Raw genomic sequence first — 27,024 nt, 5'->3', positions numbered from 1 at the left:
TTGGGAGATAACACGTCATCCATTCAGGCAGCACTGCAGATCACAAATAGAGGCAAATTATACTTAGAAAAATCAGACAGAAATTATCCACGAGGACACAGGAAATAAAACAGTTTCACATAAAAAAGAAAAGAATAGAGGAGAGCTGAGGATAACAGACCACATTCAATACACAAAACCTGCAAGTCACTATTTCTTACTAGAAGGGAGAAAAATACTAGTAGTAACTTTACCAACCACAATATTTAAAAAAAAAAAGTGCTGTGATAAGAAAATCTCAGCAGAAATGGAGACATCAAAAGACACAATTCAACAAGATTTTGTGATCAACTCCTAAAGGTATTAGGTAAAAACATGCTGCCCGGCTCAACACGTAAAGAGCATGTATGTTATGCTTAGGTCAACAGTACACTGTAAAGAAAACTGTAAGGAGAGAAAGAATCATGTGCTCTCCAGCCGTACTCAATCCACGGCCAGAAGAGGGAACCAGAGAAATCTGAGTAACACAAGGAGAAAAGGAGAAACAAGTGGGAGATAAGGGCACCAGACTCCTTTTTTAATGAGTATGCGATCATACAAAAAAGTCTTTACGCCCTACTTCAGGGGGTATGCTGATAAGTGCTTTAACTATTACCTAAACCTACAAAACTAACACACAAAACGACTAGTTTTCCTATATGTCCGTAATGACACATTGAGAAGTAAACTAGAAATTTAACCCATTTAGGTTGCATCAAAAAGATCTATGAGTAATCCTAAGTAATGATGACTTTGCTTTTATGAAGAAATCCCTAAGACTCTCAGGAAAAAAAAAAGAAAAACAAGAATGCACAAAGAAAGATACCTACAGACACTCTGGCTAACAGAAGACACGCTGAAAATATTACTAACAGCAACCAGTGACATCCATGCAATGTCCATCAACCACATACTGATATTTTTCACAAGCACAGATATGAAAACAGTCAAATGGACACAGAAAAGTCACACGCATATCAAAATTAATCTTAAGAAAGTGTATCCCTGAGGGTATTACAGGATCTGGCCACATATCATAACTCAGAGGCACAAGGCAAAGACATGATCCTGCATGTGAAGAAACCTGTAGAAAACTGAATAGAACAGGGAACACAGAAATGAACATATACCAGAGAGGTAATGTAAGCTAAATATGTCAACAAACCTACGAAAAGAGAGAGCCCTCTGAACTCTCTGTGCTGGGAAAACGGTTGACTATCCATGTGCTGACGAATGACGTTAGATCCAAATCTCTCACCCTGCACACAAATCAATTCAAACTAGATCAAGGACCTTCTGGGAGAAACCGAAATGCTAACAGCACTACTGGAAAACCTGATTAAATGCTTAATAATTCAGAAATAAGCAAACACTGTCTGAAAGAGATTCCAGGAGCACAGTGGGGATAAAAAGGAAAATGACAAAGAGATTTTACGGAGTACAAGCTGTAAAGTTCACAAACACTCAATGAACGATTGCTAAGAGAGAACGGATGGTAGCTGAGAAAGTAAAATTCAAATAAATGCCTAGCACATTTAATTTTATACATATATGTGCATGTACCTACATATACATATAGGTAGATAGAGAGACATATTTACACACACACATATATGTCTATGTTCATCCATGTGTCATAAGGGTCGTTCTGAATGTCTGAACACTATTATTAAACAATGTTTTCACAGCTATGGCACACACATACACACATATACACATGTATCACATTGGTATTTATAAGCATCTCAAATAGTTTTTTATAGGCAATGGACATTTGGATGGTTTCTTACCCAGCAAATGCTCAAATATTATAGAGTGACAATGAGAGAGGAGATGAAACTTGGAAATAACTTCATTCCATCTGATCATACCCGGTCATGGTATGGTTCATCCCTCATGATTCGGAAACTGCTCTACTCTTTTCCATCATATTGACGTAACAGACAGCAGCCAAGTTTCTTCAATGATCAATTTTTAAAGATTTATTTGTTCACTATGTATACAGTGTTCTGCCTACATGCATGCCTGCACACCAGAAGAGGGCACCAGACCTCATTACAGATGGTTGTGAGCCACCATGTGGTTGCTGGGAATTGAACTCAGGACTTCTGGAAGCCCAACCAGTGCTCTTAACCTCTGAGCTATCTCTCTAGCCCCTAAATAACCCATTTTAAACAACAGTTGAGAAACTGTTCAAAGAATCTAGGTAAATAAAATACCAATTCTCTCAGAAACAACCATGGATATTTATCAAGTACACTAAGAATTCAAATGATACTCCCTGAGATAAGCAATCTGACAACTAAATCAGGGTATTAATACTATCATCAACAAAATTAAGACAATAAAAAGAAAGCCAGCTTTGTAGCTCTGCCAGCTACAATATGAAGCAATAGGTAAGAAATACTTTGATGAAGAAAACAGACATAATTCAACAGCTTCACTAATCCTCCCCAGCAGACACCAGAGGACACTGGAGAGGTGTATTCTATTCATCAGGGTTCTCTAGAGTAGCACAACTCATAGAATGAATCTCTCGACATACAGACATAGGATTTATTACAAGATTTATAGGCTGCAATCCAGCTAATCGAGCAATGGCCAACTGTGAGCAAGAAACTTAGAATCGATGAGGCTGGATGTCTCGACTGGTCTTCAGTATATGCTGGAATCCCAAGGGTGTAAGGCCCTCATGCCAGCGAAGGAATGGATGAGCTAGCAAGGCGAGGGCAAGCAGACCGGGAGCAAAAGCTTCTTTCTTCCATGTCTTTATACACCTTGTCCCCAGTGACATTTAAGGTAGAGCTTTAGACTAGCTAGAGGGGATGGAGTGAGGCTTGGTGGTTAGGAGCACTGGCTATTCCTCCAGAGGACTGGAGTTCTAGACCAGCAACCAAACTGCAGCTCATAAGATGGTAACTCTAGTTCTGGGGATCCCATGCTCTCTTCTGGCGTCTGTGGGCACACCGCACATGTGTGGTGCATAGACACACATGCAGAACAACCACCCATGGACGGTAGCAATAATAGTAATAACAGGACTAGCCACAGGCATTTGAAAGAGACAAAGAAACAAAGGAAAGGACAGCATTAACTTAACCTTGTCAACAACAGTGATTACATATATAACCTACCTGAAGACAGCACCAAAAACTTTTATACTTGGCAAATGCCTTTGTAATATTAAAATATATAGAATTACCATGCACAAATCACCAGTTTAGAATATGCCAATTATGAGCACGTTGAGAAATAAATTAGGATAGCATCCCACTCTCAGTAGCTTCAAAGATCTCCAGATCTCCCTAAAAATACCATTTAGTGTATTAATAATTCTCAGTCGTGACGGAATTAAAAAGAACAAAACTGTTATTCCATCTCACCCTAGCCAGAATGGCTAACATGAAGGAAACAAATTGGGGGCTGGAGAGCTGTGGAAGTAATTAAAAGCACTTACTGCTTTTCCAGACTACCGGGGTTAAAATCCTAGGATCAACATGCAGGGGACCCAATGTCCTCTTGTGACCTCCAGAGGCACCAGGCAGACAGACATGCATGCTGCAAAAACAAGTGTATGCATGAAATAAAATAAAAATATCAAAAACAATGGGGAAAAAAGGAGGTGTGTAGGGGGACCACGGAGGCAACTGTAACTCTGTGATTTGCTGTCAGCCTTGTATACATACCAGTTTTCACAACAATGACAGCTATATAGTGAGTTTCCCTCCCCTACCCCCCCAAAAAATATAAACCTCAAATATAACCAAATGCCCAGGAATGCATTTGAGGAAATGGCAAAGTTTATTCCAACTCCTGTTGGGAATGCACACCACTGCGAACAGTAGACATCCCTTTGAGGGTGGCAGAAACCACCAATATTGCCCTCCAATGCTGAGGCATACAAAACTATTTCAACATGTATAGATCATGTATAGATCTATCAATTTAAGACAGTAAATATCTAGACTGTAACAGAAGGAACATGACCATGTCAATATATCCATCAAACACCTGGGAGAAATTATCACATTTGCCATTATCAAAGGTTTGAAGAATTTAGGAATAGGAGAAACATGTCTCAGCACTACAAACACTAGAAGCCTCATGTAAACCCAATATTTTATTAAATAAGGAAAACTGGAAGGATTACAATTGCCTCAGGACAGGGACACAGGCGTCCACCTCTGTCCACACTAACTCAGCCCAGTGCATTAGTTGTTACCCAGAACAAGAAGGAAAGAGAAAATATTCCAAATTGTAAGAAATACAATTCTCAGCCGGGCGTTGGTGGGGCACGCCTTTAACCCCAGCACTCGGGAGGCAGAGGCAGGCGGATCTCTGTGAGTTCCGAGATCAGCGTGGTCTACAAGAGCTAGTTCCAGGACAGCTTCCAAAGCCACAAAGAAACCCTGTCTCAAAAAACAAAAACAAAACAAAATACCCAGTGAGAAAGCTCAATTCTGACAATCTTTGAAACAAGTCATAAAACCCATCCTGTGTATCAGTTGGTGTTCTACATATCAACAAGGTGAGAACGAGAAAATAGCAGACCACTAAGACCAGCATAGTGTATAAGACATCTCTTAGATGTTCTGATGGCAGCATTCAAAGTGCCAAATGTACTGTGTAAGCCAGTGGGCAAGGAAAGTCATCAATGACCTTCCCTATATATGGGTGACCTGTGCCACACCTGTGCCACACCCTGCTAGAGACTGTATGCTAATCCACTGATGTAGCACCCTGTGGTATCCCACTGTGTCTAGGCTGTAACCAATATTTCTCCTTGAACCTCAGAACTATAAATGACTTCTGGCATATTTTGCTCCTCAGGAAAAGTTTCCTCATATGAGATTATTCAGCAGACTATTAAAACTAACTTAAGACAGCCAGACTCTGGATTGGTGGGATGAGGGAAAGGTTTGGAGGCACTCTGGGTGACAGAAAGATATAAAACTCTATGTTTAACTGAACTTGGGATTCAATTTTTTAGACATACACCAGCTGATCCTGTGTGAGTCAGCACTGCACAGTAGAGCTGTCTCCTGTATCCCAGTTTGATGGCTTTTTCCCCCCTTTGGTTTCCTAAAGCAGTGTCATAACCTGAAGACAGTTTTCTGTATAACGAAATGCTTTCTGTTTAAATTGTGGGCCAGGTCCAGAGAAGGAAATTAATACAAGGCACTGGAAACGTGGCCAAGAGCCTATGACTGGCAAAGTGACAGGACATGGAAGACAATACATCCATGACATTTTGCTACATGTACAAATACTCAAACTGGTTCTGGTCACACCATAGCCTGCTGCAGCCAGCCTTCAGCCTGGGTCAGACAGCCTTTGTTTGCAATGGACAACAGTTATTTCAGGGACTCCAAACTGGTCACATGCAGAGAATGACAGCTGACTACACAGCCATGAAGACCTGGTAGGAATCCCAGGGAATACAACAGAAGATGGGACTAGGGTGATTAGCTATGATACACACAATACATGAAATAGTATCCACAGCAGAGAAGAAGACTAAATGTTCAGGGAAACACAAACAGCCTGAGAGTAGAGAACAAGACAGGTATGGAGAGCAGAGCTTGAGTCACACGAGTCACACACACACACACACACACACACACACACACACACACACACACACAACCTGTCATTACAGTTGACACTGCAGAGTCACATGACCATCAGAACATGGGTGTGTCTGGAGAGCAGACACACAGCCCCATGCAACAGAGCAAAAGATCCAGAAAGAGAGAAACAGCAATGGCCATGGGAATGTCACCAAAATAAGATTCAAGTTTCACAATAAGCAACTTCACCAACCAATGGTGGTGTGAAAGTATCTATTCAGACAGAAAAGATGAAGCTGGATCTGATTCTCTCTCACTATTCAATGAGTCACAGACCTTCATGTATGAGCTGGAACAGTGGAACTGAGAAAAAGGATGCATGCAATGAAAAACATGCATGGAAATCCTGAAAATTAATAGGAAACAGCCTATTGTGCAGTTAGATATAATAGCTATCTATTTGTAGTATGACAGGTTAATACCCCGAATATCTCATAAAATAAAGAAAAAAGACACAAGCAAATAAAAATCATTTCAATTAAGAAGCAAATAACTTTAAGAGATCATGCCAAAAGGCAATTACAATGGCCAATTAAAAATGCTTCACACTGACAGGTTAAGAGCACTGGCTGCTCTTCCAGAGGTCCTGAGGTCCCAGCAACCACATGGTGGCTCACAACCACCTATAATGAGATCTGGTGCCCTCTTCTGGAAAGCAGGCATACATACAGATAGAGCATTGTACACATAATTAATAAGTAAATCTTATAAAAGAAACTCTAAAAACAAAAAACAAAACAAAAATACACTGGTAGTCATGAAAGAAATGCTCACCTAATGTGTACCGAGATCCCCTGTCTGCCTAGTCCATGACCACATTCAATGGTAGCAATCCGACAGGAAACACAACAGAACGAACTCGGAGACACAGTGTCAGTGAGAATCCAAGTTACTGCAACTGCCATGCAGGTCAGTGAACAGAAGCAAACTACTCAAATGAGATTCAACTATATTACACGTGTGGTTTCCTATGAGATGATTAATCATAGTCCGTTCTCGCAAAAATGAATTACTCACTGGCCAACATGCATGTCAACAAAGACAGCATGGAAAACAGAAGGATACATATACATGATGCGTGAATACTAACACACGGCTTCCATGTTCTCATTCAACACGAGGACACAAATTAGCAAGGAGTTTTCTCTTATGCAAAGATTCTAATCAATTCATTTCAACAGGAATGGGATAGCTCTGCAAAATAAATAAAATACTGGGAACTGAATGTGAAATTTTGAGAAAGCACAGAGATCAAAAAGCTTCAGAAGATCAAACCGAGATTTCGAAATCTATTACAATTATAGCAATAAAAACAACATGAGTATTGGCGTGAAGAAAGACACAGACAATATCAATGGGAAGACAATTAAGACATGTTTAAAACCCTGCAGAGATACTAAGCAGTCCTTAACAGAATCCTGATGGCATCATTCTAGAAAATGGGAAATGTGACCATTAAAGAATAGAATCTAAAGAAACTACCAAAAATGTCAAAGGGGGAGGACCAGGAAACAAACAAAGGCACTATTTCCCTAGTTTTACAAGATGAGAACCTCTAGTAGGGAAAAATCATTTAATATTGAAACAAAGAGAGAAAAGAGAGATTAACTGAATGGCGACCTCATCCTTGACATGCAGTCATATAAATTATGTTTTCTCCTAGTGCTAATTCTTACATATAAAGCCAGTGACATGTAAAACAGGATAATCTTGAGATTATTTATAGTAGAATATTCCAAAGCAACATTTTTAGAGAAATAATGTGGCAAAACCAACCACACGTCTCATTCGTACTTTTTTTTTTTAATTTTTTCCTTTAAGATTTTTATTTAAGCTGACTGGGACCGATGTTCTGTGGCATGTATGCACGTGCTGTGTGTTTATAGCTGGTCCCCACTGACATCAGAAAGGGCATCAGACCTCTAGCACCGTAGTTACTGAAGGTAGTCAGCCACCATGAGGGTACTGAAAATGAACCCATGTCCTGTCAGAGCTGTCAGGGCTAGTAATGGCTGAGCCATCTAAACACCCTGCCCCATTCCGTTTTCAACATGGCTTGAACGGCTAACTCAGTCCCTCCAAAGAACCTATGATGGGGAAGTCCTGTGTATATGTCAATAAAGCACTATTGGCCAATAGGGAACCAAGATAGGTGGGACTAGGAGTTAAGGAGGATTCTGGAAAAGACAGGCAGAGGAGTATCATGCAGCCACCATAGAAGTAAGAGGTCCAGACCCTTTCTCCGGTAAGAGAAATACTTAGATTAACAATTATGAGGTAAATACATAAGTCAGAGCTAGCCAGTAAGAAACAAGCAAGGCCAACAGCTTCATAATTAATATGGCCTCCTGTGTGTTTATTTGGGACTGATGCGGCTCTCGAACCAGGCTGGCGGGAAGACGTTACCCAACATACCTAGTATATGTGTTACTGTCTCCTTTCTCTCCACTTCCTAGGTGTCTCTGTTCTGCTTCAAACGTGAACCTGTCTGGCTTCTGAGTGAGACCTTCAGGATAAAAGGATTCTTCAGAAAGCACCCTGATTTCTAACACAATACTATGTCCTGTGTTCAGTAGATAATGAGAAAATAAAAGAGAGGGTGATGGTATTATATATATACCACTGTGTTTCTGAACTTATCATGGAACAAAAAACCTTAAACCAGCCAAAAGGACACTCCCTCACAGAAAACGCACACACTTGCAGAGTAGTTTTCCCAGGAACCATGAGGAGGAGCAAGGGAGACTGCAAGCAAACTATTCTCACCCATAGGAAGCAGACTGCTGCAATTGGGCAGCATCCATTCTCAGTACCAGGCCCTGTGAGCAGGCTGCAGGCATTGCTTTTCCTCCTGGAAGAAGTCCACAGTCACTGTCAACAAATCCTGAAATTAAAAATAAAAGCAGTGAGTGTTTGAGCCATGTGTCTTTTACACTGCTTTAATCCCAGCATTCAGAAGGTAGAAGCAGGCAGATCCCATATGAGACCAGACTGGTGTACTTGGTGAGTCCTTAGCCAGACAGGGCAGGATTGAGATACTGATTCAACAAAACAAAGCCAAAGTCAACCAAGAACACCTTTGCCAACTGGACCTGGTGTCCATGGGAAGACTGCTTTTCTTGGAACAAAAAGAATTTTTTTTCTCATACAGTTGAGTGATCAAAATTATTCAAAAGATGCTTTCTTACTTTGTCCTAATCTATATAGCATTTTATAACTTTAAAAAACAGTGTTGCCATTGGGAAGGGCCTAGGTCCTGCCCTGGATGAAATGACAGACTTTGGAGATTCCCCCCAAGGAGGGCCTCACCCTCCCTGGGGAATGATGTGGGGATTGGGTGGGGGACTGGAGGGCTGGTGGAAGGACAAAGGAGGAGGGGTGGGAGAGGAAGCTGGGATTGACATATGAAGCATGCATGTTTCTAATTTAAATTAAAAAAAACTTAAAAAACAATGTTGCCTGATATCCTCTCAAAGAGTGCATACACACTGTGCGGTGCGTTATTGAGAATTAAACATAGAAACACATTTCCGAATGCTGTATTTACATCTTAGCCTGCATACATCTCAGGTGGAAAACAAATGGGGATTGAAAAGTTTGTTTAGTAAATGTTAACGTTTACAGTCATAACTCTGAAGCTTGCTAAAATGTACCTTCTGATTCCATAAAATCTGCAGTGGCTCCTAATGTGATTGATTAATGTATAAAAAAGCTCTCTAGCGATGCGTGGTCCCAAGGGGCAAAGGCCACTCTCTGTTGATTACAAAAGTAGTAAAACGGGGGAGTTTGAAAAGCAGGGTTGAATTTACATGCTAGGCGATTAGCAAGTGCCACAATGGCAAAAGAGAACCATGTTTGCAAACAAAAGATAAAGCAAGTCCTCTATCAGATTATTGTTCTGCGAATAGTCTGATAACCATGAGTGGGAGGGGGGATCAATATAAGGCCCAGTTCACTTAATGTGAAATTTACGACAAGGGAAGACACCCACATCAGAATTTGGGACCCGGCATCCAGATGAAGAGCAGAGAAACCGCTCGCACCCCGGTCCCCTCCCTCCCGGGTCCCAGCCCCGCGGCTCCTCTGACCTGGGAGGTTCCAGGGCCGCCGGGCTGCGGTTCCCGCCTCTGCGCTGCTGCTGACGCTGACTTTCCCAGGCCGCCCGCCCCGCCCCCGTGGCACCTGTGGCTATGTGGGGTGCCCACACCCCACTGGGACCCCCGCCTCGGTCCTCTGCACCCCCAGGTTTTTGGAACGCAGAGGGTCCCCGGGTCCCAGAGGGGATCGCGGGTGTGTGAGTCCCTACTTCCTTCCGTTCCTCGGGGCCTCCTCCCGCCCCGCCCATCACATACCTGTCCGGGTCACGTGCCCCCACTCCTCCCGCCCACCTCCCCTGCCCTGTCCCGATGATCCCCAGCCCCCTCGCCGTTTCGGCGTCTTAAAAACAACGGCAAACGTCCGCGGCCCACTCGCTAGGGACGCTGGAGCTGGCGACATTCCCGGTTCGGCCGTGCAACCCTGGGTTCCTCCCCGTCACTCTGCACTAGCAATGGCTTGTGGGAGATTCTGCAGCTTCGGGAGGATTGCTGCTCGGCGGACTGGTTAGCTGCCTCTGTTTGCAAGCTTAAGGAAGACCACTAGAATTAGATTTGTCACGGTATGCATTGGAAGCTGTGACTGAGCTCGGGCTCAGCTTTGGACTGAGGTCAACGGGGCAGCCTGCAGCCTGCAGCAAGCAAGGGTGGGACTCTTGAGCTGGGCTACCGAAGGCCAGGCAGAATGTGGTACTTTCTCTCTCTCTCCCTGTGGTGGGTTGTGGCTTAAATGAATTTACCATTTGCCAAGAGCCCCCCACCCCACCCATGTATCTCAGAGGAAGGGGCTGCAGCCTGAAAGACAGAGAGATAGAGACAGAAACAGAGAGAGAGGAAATGAAACCAATGTAATTCCCAACACTCCCCTCATGTGCAAGGATGACCCTTCCGTAAAACCTGTCGTGAAAAAACGTCAAGATAGGATATTCATGAGATTGTTCTAGGCCAAATGAGGACATTCTGTGAAACACAGCAACCTTCATTCGGTGTGGGCTGGCCCTCCAGGTGACATTAAAAGTCCTTGATATACAACAATAACGACAAAAAAAAGGACTTATCTGTTCCAACAACCAGAAATCGTAATGAGGGGATGCAACACAGTCAAACAGAAAAACCACAAAAAATAAACACATATTAAAGAAGAAAAATCTGAGTGTGTAAGAAGAGGGTGTTTATTTATGTATATCAGTGTTTCCCTTCATGTCATATGTGCATTACACTCATGCCTTGTGGCAGAGAAAGTAAGAAGGTATCAGGGCCCTTGGCCATTGGGACCATCTCTCCGGCCCTGGAAATCGCCTGCTCTTACTGGAGTTGCATTATCTCTGAATTATCCAGCACAGGTTCCCTGTTAACAGCCCTCTTTTTTCTCTTACTTGAGACCTGGGTTAATCCAGTGTTTTCTTTTAACATTCCCACGTGGTCAATGTTATTCCCTTACGTGATTGTAACAGGTGACTATTAGTACACTGTCACTGTGTGTTAATTACACCACATCTATTATGGTGACTGCCAGATTTAAGTTACTGGGCCTCTGCATTTGCTTAAGTGCCTCAAATACATGAGGATGTAAATTTATCAGCGTTCTTACAGACAAGAGAGCAGGGGGTGATATAGTTAAGCAGTGAAAGAAAGTGACCGTGATCCATACTGTACCCAGAAACACTGACTGTTAAAATTCATGGAGAAGGAAGTTTGTACGTATTCAGGCACTATACTGGCCTGCTCCTGTCACCTGGCAGAAGACACTCAGGTAGTCCTCTGGTCAGCCCAAGGTTCCATGAGCACTAGTCTGCATGCAGGTACAAAGGACCCCTTTAAAAGAAAGACCTCCGCCCACTTACACTCTCTTTCTGCTCTCTTCCCGGCCTGGCTCTCTCCTGGCTCTCTTTTCCTTCTGCTCTTTCCATTCTCTTTCCCGCTGTTCCCCTGGGGCAGACAAGACATTTCCTGTCCCCCTCTTCTCTTCTGTCCTCTCTCTGTCTCTCTGTCTCTTCACCTCTTTTCTCTCTCCTCCCCCTCCCTCCCCTTCCTAATGAAACGTCTCACTTAAGGTCTGTCGGAGAAACATACGAAGAATGAACAGCAGCTAAGAGTGAAATAAATACTTAGCAGATTTTTTTTCACACAAAGGTTAATATGTACACCACACAAGGAGCTGCTTAACGCAACCACATGCAGTCCAAACTATCTAATACAAAATTGCCATATCCAAAAATGAGACACAGCATTCACAAAACAAACACTCTCTCTCTTTCTCTCTCTCTGTCTCTCTGTCTCTGTCTCTGTCTCTGTCTCTCTCTCTTTCTCTCTCTGTGTGTGTTTCTCTGTCTCTCTCTCTCTCCAAGCGTGTTTTACATGTTTGACACCCTTAGTCATGAAATTATAAATTCAAAACCAACGTTTAGTGCTTCTCTCCCTGGTCAGAATGGCTAATATTAACAAAAGCAGTGGAGGAACCAGGCATCATGATGGGAATACTTTTAGTTCCTCCTCTCCAGATGCAGAGACAGAGCCAAGTGTATCTGTGACTCCATTCTGGCCCTGTGTACATAGTGAATTCCAGGCCAAGAAAAACTACACAGTGATTCCCTGGTTCAAAAAAACAAGAAAAAAAAAATGGTGGTGGTGGCACATGTCTTTAATCTTAGCATTTGAGAGGCAGAGATGGGAGGATCTCTGAGTTCAAGGCCACCCTGAGCTACAGAGCAAATTCTAAGACAGCCAGGGATACACAGAAAAACCCTGTCTCAAAAAAAGCTAAAAAGAGTGAAAAAGAAACAGAAACAGCTAATATGTCCATGAACATATTCAAGTATAGGAAATGGAGTGCATGACTGTGGAATTTTATTTGCCACAAAGAAATGACGATCATGAACATTACATTAAAATCAACAGCAGTGACAAATCATATTAAGGGAATGTCTAATCAGAAAGAAGTATCTTCAATGTTTTCATCTATGTACAAATCCCATGTTTCACTGTGTCAGCATGTTTGTATCTACAGTTTGTGACTCTACATGAAGAATCATGGGGTGGGAACAAGAGTTGTCAGTGGAGTTAGAAATAGAGAAAACCGTGGGTACTGGAGGCCTGGCAGTAGTTGCATCATGAAAGGCAGTGACAACAGTTGCCTCTAAGGAATGAAGTTAGTAGGAGGTGGTACTGGAATTCACAATGCAGCCTCCAGACAAGAAAGTGGCACTGTTGGGAGACGTCATTCTGTAAATATGTGTCTGATTGGTTTGAATAAAGCACTGTTGGCCAATAGCAAAGCAAGATATGTGGGACTAGGAGTCTAGGAGGATTCTGGGAAACGTAGTGAGGAGATTGGTCGCAATGTGATACCTGGAGGAGAGAACACAAGTCTGGCATTCTCAGAAAGATAAGTCCGTGTGTGTGTGTGTGTGTGTGTGTGTGTGTGTGTGTGTGTGTGTGTGTGTGTGTGTGTCATTATGGGTCAATGATTAAGTCAGAACTAGCCAATTAGAAACCAAGCAAACGGCCAACAGCTTAATAATTAATATACCGTCGTGTGTGTGTGTGTGTGTGTGTGTGTGTGTGTGCATGTGTGTGTGTTATTTGGGGGTTCAGACAGCTCGGCATGGCCTGGGTGGTGGGCAGGAAGACTACACGTTACACATCACGAATGAACAACTCAGCAATGCGTTCCTCATATGGCACCTGCAAGGTGAGAGTGCAGTTTCTGAAGACAGTCATCACAGGCTCACACCTCAGGGAAAGGACTGCCTTCATCATACTGAGACAAGGCAGGGGAAGATTGTGTGTTCTCAGGATAAACACAGAAAATCATCTCCAACATGAGCACTCAGTCATGATCTCAGATCAGCCATTTCCCTAGAAGGGGTTTGGAGGGCTTTAGTATCTCCCATCATTGCACATTGCTATCAGCATTGGTAGGTGGGAGGAGACACCTATAATAAACATCTAACTCTCTGATCACGTTCCATTTCATTCTTCCTGACAGACACAGTGCATGCATTCCCCATGTGTGTTGTGCTGGCTTGGAGAACAGACACATTGTGCAGTGGCTCAGTGCATCTGGTGAACATCATGTTTCTTCCCAATGTGGTAAACTTGTCGTCCAATCTAGTTACAGTCATTTTCATTGTTGTCTAAGAAGACTTTACGTTGTTTGCTGAGGGAACGTGTACCTTTCCAACTCACTCCTCTTCTCCAGATGGACTTGTGTTCTATCTAAGTGGCATGCACACCTTTGTGTGATATTACTGATCACCTGCAACCCACCTGGGGGCGTGTACAGGTGGAATATTACAATTCAGCACACACGTGCTTATACGGAACGTCTGTGTGCCAGATGTTCTAGGCAATGTCGAGGCAGAATCACCAAGGAAGAGGCATGGCAACAAACCACCTGAGGACTGCCAGGGAGACAAGAAAGTTTAGGGAGATATCAAGAAAGAAGCTGAATCTTAGTCAGGGTGTGCCCTTGGAATTCACCGCTAATTATGTCAGAAACTTCAAAATCTTACCAACCATGGAAACATCTTCCCAGACATGCATAGAGTTATGCTTTGGAATTCTTCCCTGAGCAGTTTTCAGGTTCACAATCAGTATTAAATATGACTATAGTGAGATTCCTCAGTTCCTGTCTGCTACCAATTTCCTCTCAGGTGACAAACTTTACAGTCACATGTGAAAATAAGATGTGTGACATGGGACACAAGTCAAGTCTCCTGGCGTGTGTGGTGTGTGTGTGTGTGTGTGTGTGTGTGTGTGTGTGTGTGTGTGCGTGTGTATAAGATATGGCTATATATGCTCATACATACATAATGTTTGTCCATATGTCATAAGATTGCAGTCATTCTGAATGTTTAGATACTATTACTAAACAATGTTTCTTTATAGAAGCATAATTATATATGTAGATGTCCATATTATCATACCGACTGTATTTATACCATCTCAAATAGTCCTTTTGATAGGTAATGGTTTGTTACCTAACAAAAGATCAAGTACTTGAGTGACAATGGGAGAGGAGATGACACTTAAAATTAACTTCATTCCATCTAATCATATCTAGTTATGGAATGTAATAATGCTACCGTCATCTCTCATGATTCGGGGGAACTGCTCTACTCTTTTTTCCATCATATTTAAATAACAGACAGCTTCAAATTTCTTAGATGACCACTTTCAAACAGTAGTTGGTAAAATGTTCAGAGAATGGAGGTAAATGAAATACCAAATTCTCTCAGAAACAACCATGCTTTTTATCGATTATACTAAGAATTCAAAAGATACTCAGTGAGTTAAACCAGAAGAATAGCAACTAAATGAACTAGGATATTAATATTGTCATCAACTAAATTAAGACTAGCATATGAAGGCATGGGTGACTAATTCCCAACTTTGGTAAAGGAAACAGACATAATTCAATATCTCCACCAATTCTACCTAGCAGAAACCAGAGGACACAGGAATGGAGAACTTACTGTTTTTTAACTAACAGATAAGGACCTGATGAGCATCAGTAGAATCAGGAGGTGTCCACTCTGAAGGTGGTTCCATGAGACAAACAGTAGAAATCACGGCAGTAGCATGGAATTCAAAGGGGGGACCTCCTCCATAACCCAGCTCCAGCAGCATTATGTCCTCATAGAGAAGACGTGACTCTAGACCACCCTGCCGCCTCTTCTGACATAAAGCAAATTCCAAGAAACAGGCCTGTGGTTTATCTGTCATTTAAAGATTAGCTTAATGGAGACTCCCTAGTCTGTTAAGAGATAGGCCTAAATAAAGACAATAAATTGTAAAAGACAGGATCAGACCCTGCTGTCAAGTTACCAGGCAACACAGGATGCTTTACTCCTCCCACTGACCTCTTGCCCGGCCAGCATCCTTGCAGCTGCAGAACACCCCCATTCCCTCCCCTCCTCACTTCCCCTATATAAATCCCTTTGGGATAAATAAAGTCTTGTCACCTTGATCAGAATCCTGTCTCGGTGTCCTTCCTTGTATCTCTTGTCCTTCATCTCTCTCCTAGGTGTCCCCCAGACCCCACATTGATTGTCCCGAGGGTCGGGACACTGATGTGATTGGTTTCCCAATGCACGTCACATATGAACCACATGTAACAGATTGTTGGGTGTGACTAAGGGAAAACTAACTCTTGCTCTTAATTCAGCTTATATCCTGATCAGACGCTGAGTCCTGCTGGGCCATCAGGACCCATTTAGAGAAGAAACTTGTCCTTCCTACAACACGTCTGAGTGACTAAAGTGGAGGCTTTGGAGACTTGGATTTTCACAGCGGAAATTGAGAAATTTGACGTAGAGACTCAAAAATGAATGCAAAGAATTAATGCAACAGACTTGCTGCAGTAAAGAACACAAATAATGACAAAACATTTTTCACCTAATCCGAATAAGAGAGTGGATCCCCAAAGTCATAGAATTAGACCTGAAAAGGGGACACTGCAATGTATGTCAATGGTAATTTTTTAAAACTTTTTTGAGACAGGGTTTCTGTCTGTAGCCCTGGCTGTTCTGGAACTCACTCTGTAGGCTAGGCTGACTATGAATTCACAGAGATCTACCTGCCTCCCTAGTGCAGGGGATTAAAGACATGCGCCACCACCGCCTGCATCCCAGTGTTTAAGACGTACGGTGGAAAGTTGTACCCAAATAAATTAGAATTGAACAATAAAAAGAGGAGTTCCTAGACACAGGTGAACAAATTAATCCTCTGTGTCATAAAACTAGAACAGTCATTAAGCAGTGCCAAGCCTGAAGGAGGAAGAGTTTCCTCTAACAGTGCATGAGGACCAGACAGATCCAGAACAGAACTCCCTAATTCCTTTAGAAAAGCCTACACTAACTCAGCACCGAGAAGACTGCTGGAAACAAAAAGGAAAGGAAATCTAGACAGGCATCACACATACCTGGCTTTACCTTCATACACAAAGCAGAAGACGACACACAAACATGCTCACATAAAATCACCTACCCGTTGCCAGGATGGAGACGGACGAAGAGATTCTCTCTAATGAATGTGGAGACGGAACTTAAAGTTGATTTTGTGCCAAGGATACAAAACTGTTTCGATACCCACAAAACAATCAATTCAAGGCACTAAATATGTAGACTCAGTGAAAGGAGATACATACATAATCATGCCAATAGATCCATGAAAGGTCTGTGGGAACATGTGACATTTGTTTAGTACAAAAAAAGTTCTAGGGCTGGAGTGATAGATGGCTCAGAGGTTAAGGGCGCTGGAGAGACGACTAAGAGGCTAAGGGCACTGGCTGCTCTTCCAGAGGTCCTGAGTTCAATTCCCAGCAACCACATGATGGCTCACAACCATCTATAATGAGATCTGGTGCCCTCTTCTGGCCTGCAGGGATACATGCAGACAGAACACTGCATACAAAATAAATAAATAAATAAATAAACAAACAAACAAAGTTCTAAAGCATATGAGGAGAGAAGTAACATACCTCAGCATAAGAAATACAAAAGAAACAACCTAAACCTGACAATACACAAAATTAAGGACAGATGTCATCATTCTGTTCTAATTGGAACAGGAACAAGGCTGTCCACTCTCTCCACACTAACTCAACACAGTGCAACAAGGCTCACCCAAGGCAAGGAAAGAGAAATTTTTCAAAGCTTCAAATAAAAAAAAAACTGAGAAAGGCAAGTTTTTCCAAGTTACAAGAAACATAATTCTACCATTCAAAACCTATAAATGTTCCAGGAGAAAGCACAGGTCTGATAACCTTCTTAATAGCTATGTAAAGCCCAAATGCAGAATCATGTGATTTTTCTATATTCTAACAAGAAGATGCTGAGAAGTCAGCAGACCACTCAGTCCTAAAAATGTTTTAGATTCCCTGGCACAGCATTCAAAAGGCCAAAAGTGCTCTGCAGTCTGCTGGCTAACACAAACCGTTAATGTCTATCCCGAGATGCCAACTCTTCACACTATGACACCAACCTGCCAGGCAAGTTATGCCCATCGGTGTAATACAGCCAAGACTATGTTGTGGGTAACAAAAAGGCTCTCTGGTGTGATCTGAGGCTGGTTCCATAAAGGAAATACACATGACTCTGAAATGTGGCCAAAAAGACTGGAAAGGTCACACACCCTAGGTGGGAATCTACTCCTGACAGACTGCAGAATGTGCAAATACTGGTCGTGCCTTTAAATTGTCCTGCTCACACCATAGCCCGGTGCTGCTTTCAGCCTGGGTCAGAGAAACTATGTTTGGAACAGAAAAGAGTTCAGAGACTGCCGAGTGCACAGCCTACGATGGAAAATTTATGTTGCCACATCCAAATCCCAGAGAACATTACAGAAGAGGGGGAAAAGACTATAAGAGCTAGAGAATGGGGAGTGACTTACAGAAAACCATACTGTCATATCTCATGCAAGTTGGAATTATTAACTATTGAAACAGTCTGGCTACCCGCCCAAAACCGGCCTCAAAACATACATATGAGGGGACTAATGGGAATAAAGTATGGATCACCAAAGATGGGACAGAGGATGCTGAGTGGGTAATTGTGAGGCTCTCTGGGGAGCACCAGGTGCAAAGGCCACCCTCTTGAAAATGCAATTGGTGGATCAGGGGAGTGAGAAAGCATGGATGAATTTAAATTCTAGGAGCTTTGTAATAGCAAAATTAGCAACGAGAACAGATAATACAAATCCTTTACCGGAATATTCTTCTATAACTATTCTAATATTCCAACAAGCATAATATGAATGAAAACAACCAGGGTAGGTCCCAGTTCATAGGGTGTAAAATTTACTGGTAACACTTAGACATGCACAACAGAATTTTGAGAGTTGGGATTAAATAGGATGCTGTTGTGAATGTGCAACATCTAAAACCCACACACAGAGATTCATGCTCAGCATCATTAAGGTAAGGGAAACTGGGCACAGCAATGCATACATTTTTAAGAGACATTTCAGGATGTTTTCACTTGACGCATAATTTCATGGCACTTGTCTGTAACATTCCGGCTGAGTAATGGTGTAACCTCCATCAGGAACAAATTTAAAAAGAAATCCCTGCTCCAGTAACAGATACTGTGTTTCAACTTCACCAATATTAAATGTGAAGAGAAAGTGTCTCATGACTCAATTCTCTCCTTGTTTTCAAACGGAAAGTACATTTTTCCAACAAGACTGGGAAAGAGGTCATACTGGGGTGGAATGAAGAGCCCACGGTTTTACATGCTTCTACCATGAAGTTCCCTATCCAGGCTTCTGGAAATGGTATGTCCTCAAACACACATGTGCTTCTTAACAGACGTATTTCTGTATCTCTGGGACTTCTGCTCAATGGACCTGAGCATGTGACCCAAGGAGTAAACAGGATGGGCAAGAATATCAGAGTTCCCAGACACACATAGGTCACTATCACTTGTTTGAACATACATTGTCGACAGTATATAAAACTCAAGCTACTTTGCCTGGTGTTCAGAATGTGGGACTGTGTATTTGTGGCAGACCATGGCGGTCTAGGCTGATCTTCCCTAGGACAGTCTCTCTAAGGCTGCCTCATCTCCCTTATCAAGCCTGATTTGGGGGGGGGGAATTTAAGTGCTGTGACAATTTGTACCCATCTTCCTATTATCTACTACCCTTTAACAACAACTCGGTCTTAGGAGATACATTCCTTACAAATATTTACCCACATTCTACAGTTGTAGAGAACATGGAATGGCACACGCAAAGCTGCAAAGGAAAACAGCTATTCCCTTCTCTTGTCCCTGTTTCTTCCTCTCTCCACCTCCCCTCTCTTTCTCTGTATTCTGATGGCCATGTTCAATCCACTACTTTCTGTTGCTGCTCTGAGCAAACTCTCCCTCAGAACTACAAAGAAAACCTTTACAACAAGAAAGAAAAAAGTAAAGAAAGAGAGAAAATAAAAGTCAACCACAGTGTTACATCCAGAAAAAATGAGTGCTAGAATTGACAGTGGTCACAAATTAACTTGGGTTTTTATTTTACTAAAGAACTATTTAGGCGAGGCAGTGGTGGTGCACACCTTTGATCTCAGAATTCAGAACAGAGGCAGGCAAATCTCTGAATTCAAGACCAGTCTGACATGTCTGACTTTCAGGAGAGTCAGGACTACTAGAGAAATCCTGTCTTGAAAAACCAAAAGAGATCCTATTTAAGTAATCATAAGATATATACATATGTGTGTGTATGTGTGCATGTATATATATACATATATATATATATGAATCATACATGAATTACCTATGCAGATATAGGAAAGAATACTTTCCTTATGTGGCATTAATAAGTACAAGATAGATGGGAAGAATTCCATCATACACAACACACAGAAGCACAAACTCTCCAAGGAATCAGAGAATAGTATGACCAGTAACTAAATCATCATACATGTCACCAGCAAAAGCTTTTGAAAAAAAACATTAAGATATTAAAACTCAATAGGACTATGTGAGTTCAAGGCCAGTCTGGTCTACAAAGAGAGTTCCAGTATAGCCAGGGTTGTTCCACAGAGAAACCCTATTTTGAAAAATCAAAAAGGAAAAGAAAAAAGAAACAAACCTCAGTAGGAACAGGATTTCATTATCCAAAGTTCTCTAAGACTTCACCACAAAGTCCCTAGCAGAAGTCAGAATAGATGAAACTCATCTCTGCACAATAAAGAGTATACGAGTCAATGGAAGTTTATAGTCCAGCATGAATAATAACAAAACTTAATGTACAGTACTGCCCCAACACTATAACAAGACAAAGGTTCACAGTCTCCCCAGTCTTATTTAACAGAGCCTTTTAACCTAGATAGAGAGGCTGAAGCAAGACTGAGTGGTTAAGAGCACTGGTTGCTCTCCTCATCGGACTGAGAATCTAACCCGATGCCCACATGGCAGCTCATAAAATTGTCTGTAACTCTAGTTCAGGGGAAACCTCTATCCTATTCTAGAATTTGTGTGCACAGCACATATGCAGTGCATAGACATAAGTGAGAATCAAACACCCATGAATGCCTAGCAATAATTATTATAAAAGACCAACCTAAAGAAATTTGAAAGAAACAAAGGTATTTTTATGTACCTTTGGCCTGCATGTATGGATGAGCACCGCGTGAGGACAGGAGAGAGAATATGACTCCCTGGACATAGACTTATAGACAATTGGAAACCATCAAGGTGGGAGTGGGAGACATTGTCATTTATAGGAGCAACGAGTGCTCCAAACAGCTGAGCCACCTCTACAAACACCCCATATATTCGTGTTAAAGTAAAATACATCCTTAGTTACGAAACTGCAAAATTCACCCTGTTCAGAATGGCCAATATTAAGAAAACCCGTGGAGGATCCAGGCATGGTGCGAATGCCTTTAATCCAACCTCTCCATAGACAGTGTCGTTGAGAGATGACTGTTTTCTGTCTAATGAAATGCTATCTGGTTGAATTATTGGTCAGTTTCAGGAAAGGAACTATGTGCAATGCACAGGAAACCTGGCCAAGAGCCAATAACTGGGATGATGACAGGCCAAAGGAGACAACACACTCATGACATTTTGCTACATGTAGAAATACTCAGATTGCTTTTACCTGGTTCTTGTCACACCATAGCCTGGTGCAGCTTTCAGCCTGGGTCAGACAGCCTTTGTTTGCAATGGGCAACAGTTATTTCAGGGACTCCAAACTTGTCACACTCAGAGAATGAGTGACAGCTGACTGCGCAGAGCCATGAAGAGGAAATCCATATGACCTGGTACGAATCCCAGGGAACACAACAGAAGACGGGACTAGGGTGATTAGCTACGATACACACAATACATGAAATAGTATCCACAGCAGAGAAGAAGACTAAATGTACAGAGAAGCACAAAGAACCCGAGTACAGAACAACCCGAGGGACACGGAACAGAGCTTCAGTTATCCCAACTATTGCCAGATCACAGTGCAGAGATTCATGACCAGTAGAACAAATGTCAGAAGAGTAGATATACAATCCTATGCAATAGCACAACAGATACAGAAACAAAACAGTGACGATGACCATGTGAATGTCACCAAGATGACATACGTGTGTTGTGTAATAAGCAGCTTTGTCCAACGACGCTTTTGGAACTATCCACCCCTATCTCAGTCCTACCAACATACTTAATACATTTGCTACTGTCTCCTCCCTCTCCATCTTCTTTGTTCTGCTCCACCACTGGTCACTCAGCCCTGCATGTGAGAAAGAGATTCTTCAGAAAGCACCTGGACTCCTAACACAGTACTGTGCTCAGTAGATAATGAGAAAATGATTCTATGCATGGATCCCCATGTGTCATGCAGGGTCAGAACAATGAAAACACTTAGGGATCATCTTCAGTTAGCATAACTTGAGTCCCACCACTTCTAATCACAGCTCAATCAAAACACAAGGGTGGAAATGACAGAATGATTCGATTAGCAGTATTATACACAACTAAGTTTCTGAATTTGCCATGAAACGAAATTGAAAGAAGTGTTAAACCAGCCAAGAGGACCCACATGAGCCGGGCGGTGGTAGGGCACGCCTTTAATCCCAGCACTCGGGAGGCAGGGGCAGGTGGATCTCTGTGAGTTCGAGGCCAGCCTGGTCTACAGAGCAAGCTCCAGGACAGCCTCCAAAACAACACAGAGGAAAAAAAAAAAAAAAGAGGACCCACATTGTAGGGAAAAGGGACCAGTCAAAGAAACACACCCTGAGCAGAGCCAAAGAAACACACTTTGGCCCTGCAACCACAACCAAAGAAATGTACCCTGATCCTAAAACCAGTGCCAAAGGAACACACTTTGTCCCTGGAATCAGAGTCAGTGAAAGAAATGTACCCTGGCCCTAAAATTGGAGCCAAAAGGCTAAAAAGGACCAGAGAAAGAAACACACTTTGGCCCTAAAACCAGAGCGAAATCTGACCCTAATCCTGTGTAAAAAAAGTAACCAATCCCGGAGCAGAGCTCTAGCCAATCTGAGCTCAGCACTGAAATCGGACCAATCCCTACTCTGGAAAAACTTCCCCAACCCCAGGAATCCCTATATAAACCCTGTGTATGTTCAGCTTGGCTGGCCCAGCTGCCTTCCAATAAACCCCTTTGGATGAGCTTTGGGTGAAGATCTTCTTTTGCGGCGGCGACAGAGCAGAGGCGACCCTGGGCAGAGCAGAGCAAGCAGAGGCCACCCTGGGCAGAGCAGAGGAGCAGCGCTGTAACACTTGCCCGGGAAACCTTCCTTGGTAGAGCGGAGTTGTTACACTCTGCTCACGGCTCCCCGCTCTCCAGGAGCAGAGCTGAACTATAACAACTTCGGCCTGAGAAACCTGCCTAGCAAAACTGCTACACTAGGCGAACATCCCCAGCTGGAAGACCCTGTCCTGCCAGAGCTGAGCTGATACCTGCCAGAGCGGAGCTGATACACCGAAGAAGCCTTTCTCTGAGGCAAGGCTGTAAGCTGCCAAGCTTACTGCAACCTGTGGTGCTCCTTGGCTCCCAAGCTCCAGGATACCTTTCCACCTGAGCTGTGTAACACTCAGTATTCTGTGACTCCCGAGTGCCAGAATACCTAACCCACTCCTGTTCCATCCTGTCCCGACCCATCCCGAAACGCTTACACACATGAAGAACAAAGTACCAATGCAATGCTGTTTTCTTCTCTGATGGTTTCACTTTGCTCCGTAAGACGTGAGACATGCACAACTCACTTTCTTGCGGAGTAGCTTTCCCGTGAACCCTAGCAAGGAACAAGGGAGACTTCAAGAAAGCTATTTTCACCCACAGAAACCATACTGCTGCAATAACGCAATACCCTATCTCTGTAAAGTCCACTGAGCGGGAGAAGTCTACAGTCTCACCGAGGGCTGTCAGCAAATCCTGAAATTAAAGGACAAAGGGTGTGAGTGTGGGGGCCCGTCTGTGGTCCTGCACTGCTTTAATCCGAGCACTCAGAAGGCAGAGGCAGGCATACTTGGTAAGCCAGACAGGAAAACATATCGAGATACCCAATTCAACAAAACAAAGCTAAATCTAAACACCGCCAAGCAAATTTGGCCAAAGGAAGGGTGCTTTTGTTGGACCAAAGAGGCAAAAGACACAGACAGCTTTTCTCATATGCTCGAGTGATCAGAGTTAAAGGATGCTTTCCAATTGTGTCCTATTGTGGCAACAAGAGACCTTGGCCGGAGGCCCACTTCCTCATCAGCCTGGGAGCAGGCAGCTGTACCTGACCACAGAGAAAACATGTTTACTAAAAATTATTCGGTGCCAGTAATCACAAAGAAAAACATGTTTACAGGAGCAATAAATTCCTGATAAGGGCTCACCCACAGGAACACCCTGACCTTGATCTTTCCAATGACTAACTGCCTCTTCCTGACCCCACCCCTACCCCCACCTCAGGTATCAGGGTATATAACCAGCCGGGGTAAGAATAAAGCGAGCCTTCTTTCACCACTGACTGGTCTCTGTGTCATCAATCCTGACACCCTCCACAGATTCTCCGTCCCAGGCTGCGCAGCGGGTGTTGCATCCTATAGTACAATTTTTGTAAACAAAAATTGTTTGACTTGATATTCTCCCGTAGCACGCTTTTCCGAACTCTGAGGTGTAACATCATGTATGGATTCGGCGGCATATGCAAGACACGTTTCTGAATGCTGTATTTACATCGAGTACTTATGCCTCAGATTAAAAAAAAAAATCAATGGAATTAAAAACTTTCCTTAGTAAATGTTAATGTTTCCAACCATAACTGTTAATGTTTCCAACCATAACTGTTAATGTTTCCAACCATAACTGTGGCGCATGACAAAGTATGTTTTCTGATTCAGTCCAATCATCCCTGGTCCCTTAAGTGGCTAACACCTAAAAAAAACTCTCTGGGGATGCCTAGTCCTCAGGCACCACGGCCACTCTCTTGAACAGGCAAGTAAGTTGCAGTTAGGAAGCATGAATGGATTTCCCGGAGCTTTGTAACTGCCATAATAGCAAAGAGAACCGTGTTTGCAAACAGGCAATTCAAGACCTCTACCAGATTATTCTGTGAATATCCAGGTAACCAGACAATAAATGTTAAAAAAAAAAAGAAAGAAAGAAAAGAAAAAAGAAAGGTTAAGTCGCAGTTCATAAAATCTAATATTTACGGACCCGGTTTAAGGTTCACAGTAAAAATTTAATATTCGGTGTCTTCATTAGCAGCTGCAGAGAGACTCTTTATACCATGCTCTGGTTCCCACCACTGGTGTCCCAGCCCCGTGGCTCCTCTGACCTGGGAGGTTCCAGGGCCACCTGGCTGCGGTTCCCGCCACTGCGCTGCCGCTGATGCTGACTTTCCCAGGCCGTCCCAAGCGGACACTGAGGCTCCGGAGTCTCCAGGTCCCCCAACACCCGCACCCTGCTTAGGGTCCCAGAGGTCGGTCTGGTATTGTGAGTTTTCCTTTCTCCATCCTTAGGGTCCTAAGCACGTCCTCTGGTCCCACCCCCTAAGCAAAGAGCTTGTTCCGGATACTCGTGGTCCCCTCCCCAGACGCTTAGAGTTTGCCTGGTCTCTGGACTGTGACTTGGCCACCCATTAGCAAGTGTCCACCGCCCACTTTGCCCGACTCCCCTGTAAAATCCTGTTCTTCCCACTCCCACCGCACTAGAAACGGCGTGTGAGAAATTCTCCCGCTTGAGGACAGATTTCTGTTCTGGGGCCTGTTTAGCTGACTGTTTAGCAAGCTTAACAGAGCCAGTCAAAATGTATCGCTCTGATTTGTTAGGCAAAGGAAGAGACAGCCGCAGAGGATACGAAAAGCTGTTTAACTGGATTCAGGCTGAGCTTTGGGACGGGGTCAACTGTTTGGCTTTCACCAAGTGAGTGTGGAGAACTTCAACTGGGTCGGTTAGTTCACTGGTTTCCTTACTGTGAGCAAGGACTGTCTGATTCCCTCTGCCCCTCTCTGCAAATTCAGATCAGGGTTTGCTGTTAAGAGATCCTGCCATATGCCCCACAAATCCAGTTTGGGAGGTGTCCTTGTGTAGAAGAACAGGGTAAAGATGTATAGTAAATCTTTTTTATATTGAAGCAGGAACTGCATAAAAATCCTATATCGTGGCCGGGCGGTGGTGGCGCACGCCTTTAATCCCAGCACTCGGGAGGCAGAGGCAGGCAGATCTCTGTGAGTTCGAGGCTGGGCTGGACCGATAGCCTCCAAAACAATATAGAGAAACCCTGTCTCGAAAAAACAAAAACAAAAAAAATCCTATATCGTTTCAGAAGGGTTCTTTGACTGTGCCCTGATTTTGCAATCATCCGTATTTATTGAAACTAATATTCTGAAATCAGGGTGCTGCTTGCTTGTACTAGATCCCTTCAACCTGTGCTAGCATTGTTCTTTTGACGAAGCATAGTCAGTCTGGAAGGGGAGTGAGTGTTCTACTTTTCCCAAACACACACAGAAGTGTCACTGTGAGTAACTGAAGATGATCAAATACTCGTTTTTGTTGTGTTTCACTGAAGGGAGAATCCTTCCACCGAAGTGCTATGATGTTCAAGCAGCAGTAAAGACGAAGGCAGGGGGTAGGAGAGGGTTTAAAACTTGCCTGCTTCAACCTAACCCTGAGGCAGAGGCAACAGGACATTTGTGAGTTCAGGGCCAGCTTGGTCTACATAGGAAGCTCCAGGACTGCTAGAGTTACACAATGAGACCCTGTCTCAAAAAAAAACCTAAAGACCCACTCCTTTAGTCCCAGCACTCGGTAGGCAGAGACAGGCAGATCTCTGTGAGTTCGAGACCAGCCTGGACTAAAAGAGCTAGTTCCAGGACAGCCTCCAAAAGCCACAGTGAAACACTGTCTTGAAAAACAAAACAAACAAACAAAAAGCTGTTTTTCAAAAAAATTTCCATAGAGTAATTTCCATATCAAATTTCAACGCTAAACACTGATGAATTGCATGAAATCATTGCTTAAAACCCTTGAAGTGGATTGCAGAGTTGCCTCAGTAGTTAATGTTCTTATGTATGATGGGAGTTTGATTCCTTCCATTGGAATTTGTATTGCAGCAGTATGTAATTCGTGTTTCAGGGGATCTGAAGCCCTCTTTTGACCTTTGCAGATACCAGGCAAAACACATGGTATTCATAACCAAATGCAGGCAAAATCACCTACACATAAAATAATAAAATTTATCAGTTTTAAAAAAGAACAAAGAAGGGCTGGAGAGATGGCTCAGAGGTTAAGAGCACTGACTGCTCTTCCAGAGGTCCTGAGTTCAATTCCCAGCA

The 27,024-nt window shown here is 43.1% G+C and overlaps 1 protein-coding gene across 15 annotated transcripts in view; it reads right to left on the bottom strand.

Moving 5' to 3' along the window:
* Positions 1 to 27,024, bottom strand: part of LOC110339213 (zinc finger protein 54) — an 85,740-nt gene that overhangs the window by 6,828 nt on the left and 51,888 nt on the right. For 9 of the 15 annotated variants that reach the window (XM_040733893.1, XM_040733896.1, XM_040733895.1 and 6 more), the window contains 2 exons: positions 8,415 to 8,532; positions 3,476 to 3,576 (listed from right to left, as the gene is read on the bottom strand). In XM_040733893.1, coding sequence (XP_040589827.1) covers positions 3,476 to 3,576; positions 8,415 to 8,532 — 219 coding nt within the window. The remainder of the gene's footprint in view (positions 1 to 3,475; positions 3,577 to 8,414; positions 8,533 to 27,024) is intronic. The other 6 variants (XR_005872482.1, XR_005872481.1, XR_005872480.1 and 3 more) reach the window with 1 other exon arrangement.

This window comes from Mesocricetus auratus, unplaced genomic scaffold, assembly GCF_017639785.1.
Source record: "Mesocricetus auratus isolate SY011 unplaced genomic scaffold, BCM_Maur_2.0 Super-Scaffold_100037, whole genome shotgun sequence".
In the NCBI taxonomy this organism is placed as follows: Eukaryota; Metazoa; Chordata; class Mammalia; order Rodentia; family Cricetidae; genus Mesocricetus; species Mesocricetus auratus.
Note: the sequence above shows the minus strand (reverse complement) of the source record. Positions and strands in the feature narration are given on the sequence as shown.